At 43.5% G+C, this 4297-nt stretch overlaps 1 protein-coding gene across 1 annotated transcript in view; it reads right to left on the bottom strand.

Annotated features, from left to right (window-relative positions):
- The window catches only part of KCNK10 (potassium two pore domain channel subfamily K member 10), a 133557-nt gene that overhangs the window by 38983 nt on the left and 90277 nt on the right, over window positions 1-4297 (bottom strand). The window contains exon 5 of the mRNA XM_019642290.1: window positions 4-89. Within this exon, the coding sequence (XP_019497835.1) occupies window positions 4-89 (86 nt within the window). The remainder of the gene's footprint in view (window positions 1-3; window positions 90-4297) is intronic.

The raw sequence follows: 4297 nt of genomic DNA on the forward strand, positions 1-4297 counted from the left end.
TAAGAAACCAAAGAGTGGAATTCCAAAGATGGCGTATAAAATACAAAAGATTTTGCCTCCTTCAGTGCTTGGAGCAATATTCCCATACCCTGGTGAGAAACATTAAAAAGAGAGAGGGAAAGTGGTGAGGTGACAGAGAAATTAGAGTACAGAACCAAAGTCTCCACAGACAGTTTCAAACGCTTCCGTATCCACCCCCACTGGATGAGCTTTAGGGAGTAGAACTTCGTTTCAAAGGCCCTATAAAACTCAGAACACTGTTCCATTGCTTTCTTCCTCCTCTACTTGTAAACAGCCTAATGTATTCAGTTAGATTACATTTTAGGAAATTTGTGCTCACCCGGAGTTGTGTTTCTGATGGAGGATGGCACCATCCACTTCAGAAACACCAAACATCCTGGCCCTGTCTGATTTAGGAACACCTGCACACCTGAGAAGGTCATTTTTAGATATGAAAAGAGCTCCTCCTGTATAGTCTCATTCCATGGGCATCATCTCCACCAGGCTGTGGCTGTCATCAGCATTTGCCTTCTGAGGGTCATCAGTGTGCCACAGGAAGGAAAATATGTGGCCAAATCCAGAAAGGACCCATGGGTCATACAGCCCTCCCCTAGAAAGCCTGGAAACAGTAAGGAGTGGGGGAAGGAAGACTGTGTCTCTCTCCACACTGACAGTGATATTCAGGTCCTCCTGGCTCTTCATCTCTGTGCTGGGGGCCCTGCCTCATCTCGGAGTCCAGCCTCTCCACCCACTCACCTCTTGCATTGAGGTTTACCAAGTGCTCAATAAATGTGTGTTGGTGCAATGGATGTTTCAATACAGAAGAATCCTTTTATCGCCAGACCTGCTAGTGTGCTTGTCAAAGAGTGCTTTGAAAACACCAACATGTGCATCCTTGAGAGTTCTGCAATTACGTAAGTAGCTTACGTATAGCAAGTGTTGGGTTTACGCTACATGGATGGGGCTAAAGGCAGCAGTGCTGGAAGAAAAAAGCTTATGGCATTAACACAATTCATGTAGAGATGAGAGTCTAAATTACTGGCTATTCATTTTTATGCCAATGAGCATTGCGATATTATGCTACCTAGTGTAGAGATTGTCTCCTAATTAGTCTCCCATGTTAGGGTAACTTGTGTGGGGCCTGCTTCTAAACCCATGCAATGGGTGAGTTATTGGGTTCATAGTCACCAGTAAATGTTAGGGATACAACACAGTAAAGAACGGTGTTGATGGTTGGTCCGCCATTCCTCCTATGGGCCCAGAGAACTCACTGTTGCCTCCTGCCCTTGGGTAATGAGTCACATAGCTATTTTCCTTTTCAATTTTCTACTCAGAATCATCCAAACCTCTTATCACAAATTATCGAAATTACAGTTTCCATTTCTTAAATGAGCATTCAAGCAAGCTTTCCTAATCTTGCATTTCTTTTACCCACCACCGTTTTGATTTAACGATGCAAAAAAAAAAGCTCTTGGAACTTTTTTCAGGGGCTTTCAGGAACGTGGACAAAATTACTCTTTTTAAGCATTCCCCTCTACAATAATCTGACTTACANCTCAAAAATGTCTCAGTCTAATCCCCAGAGCCTGCAATGGAATGAGTTATCACTCCTGTAACTATGTTGTTACGTGCCACAGCTGACCATAAGAAAGGGAAATTATCCGAGTGGGCCTGATTGAATCATGTGAGCCCTCAAAAGCAGAGTGCTCCCTCTGCCTGGTGGCAGAGGAGCAGAGGGAAAATCAGAGAGCTACAAGAAGGATTCCATGCTGGCTTTGAAGACGGAAGGGCCACAAGCTATGGAATACAGGCAACCTCAGCAAGCTGGGAATGGCCCCCACCTGACAGCCAGCAAGGAAACAGAAACCTCAGTCCTACAACCACAGGGAATTATTCTGTGCCGAAACTTCAATGAGTTTGGAAGTGGACTCTTCCCCAAATCCAGGGCCCAGCGTGGCTGACACCTTGATTTCAGACACATGAAGTCCTAGGCATGGCACCCACCAAGCCTGCCTGGACTTCTGACCTCCAGAACTGTAACATAGTAAGTGGGTGTTGTTTTAAGCTGGGCATTTGTGATGATTTGTTACACAGCAATAGAAAACTAATGCAGCAGGGAAGCTGCGATTCAGGGTGAAGCGATTACTAATTCCTTTTGGCATCAGAGCTAAAGCTACATTCTTTAATGAGCTTATCAGCAATAAACTTGACATTTTAGTCTCCATATGACTCCTATGTCTATTTCTCAATTAGTTCTGAGTTTCAGAGGGGAAAAAATCGTTTTCTTTTATTCACTCGGTAAGAACCCCAACAGTCACGCATTTTGTTACTCTGTAGCCAGAAGCATTCCAGAATAACACAGTAACCTCTGCCATTCTTTGAAATGAGGCTCAGATGTGGTAGAAGGACCCAAATCATGTCACCTCAGAAGACAGGTACCTAGAAAGGCTGATTTTATATTTTATCTTTACTCCACAAAAAATAGCCTCGCTTCCCCAAGAACTGAGAAAAAAAAACACAACAGATGAAGGGAAAGGCTTAGCAATCACTGAGGAGGTGGGAAAAATGATCTTCCCCACAGAAACTAAAAATTCACAGCCCAAGTTTTATATAATTTTCATTTACATAATTTTCAATTCTCAAATAATCACCTCAGAGTAACTGGCCTTTTAGATGTAGTTTAAACGAATGGCAAAGAGTTTGGAGATTTTCTACCAAAACGGTGTACAAACCAACTGTTGCAGAGTTCCTTGTTTGTATATCCAGGAAGTGTGCTTCTATCCCTGCCGGAACTCAGGCACCCTCCCAACAGGGTTCCACAGATGCCTACATCCTGTGCTGCCTGATGCTGTACGGCGGGTTCCTTCCACAAAGACCCCCCAGTCCTTGATGGCGCTGCCAGGAAACTGAGTGGGACATCGGCACAAAAACGAAATGCGAGATTGGTAAGGTTCTGGCCCAGAGTCCTTTGAATGATCCATTGAGAGGCAGCTTTAAAGGCAAGGAGAACAACACTCTACTTGACATCTAAAATTCATTAGGGGACATTAAGTCCTCAAATTGGGTAGCAGATGTAATCCAATGATTGCAACTTCTTCCCTCACTGAGAATACAGTAACTCAATTTTTTCTTTTTTTCTTTTTCTTTTTTTTTTAGGCTAAAGAGGAATTTCAAAAGCTGTTAGTCCAGTCCTTTCTTTCTACTAATAAAGACACTGTGATCTAGAGAAGCTACCTACATATAAAAATGCCTGGTCAGTCATTTCTCCATTTGAATCCTGGTTTTTTAGTGTTTGATCTGCCAGATTCAGTGAGCTCTAACTCAGAAGGCCCTGAGGCCATGGCTGAAAGGGCACCTCCGACAACAGCCCTTGGAGACAGGGTTGTGGTATCTGATTTAGGGAGACCTGACCATCTGAGAAGCAGAGAAGCTGAGCTCTGGCGGTTTCCATGGGGGCCACGGAGCCCAGGTGCATGCTCTAATGAGACTGACTGGCCAGCCAGCACTTAGGGAGCAAAAGTTGTGGGACATTCCAGAAAAGCCCACGCACCACTGCCGAGCTGCTCAGATGAAATCTGAATGGGCGGCTAGCCTGCCAAGAAACACTTCTTTCAGGAGACACACACAGAGCAGCCCTGAACTCCACGTGTCTAATCCTATGCCAAGCTCTTTTCCATACATGGTTTCATTTCATCATTACCAAAACATTATAAAGTAGATTAGAATTCTATCTCCTTTTGCCAATGAGTAGACTGAGGCAGCCCACCCAGGACCACTGAGCTGATACAAGGTGGAGCTAAGCCAGCAGAGTGTCTTATTCCTCCTTCCTGTTCTCACAAACTAAAACTGCTCTAGCAAACTGAACTGGGGAGCGCCCTTGCATTCTTCCAAAAAAAAAAAATTTGTCACAAGTTCTTGTCTCAGAGGGAAAAACAAGTTCAGGTTTAGAGCTTCCCAGTGATATATCTTTGCCCATGATTGCTAGAGTCTGAAAAAAAGATCTCAAATTGTCATTTTTAAATATTAAGTCATCATGAGAAAAATTCCCTTAAAAAGGTTTGAAAGACTTGAGAATTAGGTCAATAATGAGAGAGTAGAAATGACCTTATATCTACCAAAACACGTGTTCTGTTCCTTCATATGGATGGGTGTGAGTTAAAGGGCACTGGGAACCCCAGTCCAATCACATCTACTCTACATGCCTGTCACCGATGCCAGAAATGCCATCTTTAGTAAATAAATCCCTTGAATTGAGATTTTGGTCCCTTGTTTAAAGGTAAGTATTCTCAAAAGGGAA

This window comes from Hipposideros armiger, unplaced genomic scaffold (genome assembly GCF_001890085.2).
Source record: "Hipposideros armiger isolate ML-2016 unplaced genomic scaffold, ASM189008v1 scaffold_67, whole genome shotgun sequence".
NCBI classification, from domain to species: domain Eukaryota; kingdom Metazoa; phylum Chordata; class Mammalia; order Chiroptera; family Hipposideridae; genus Hipposideros; species Hipposideros armiger.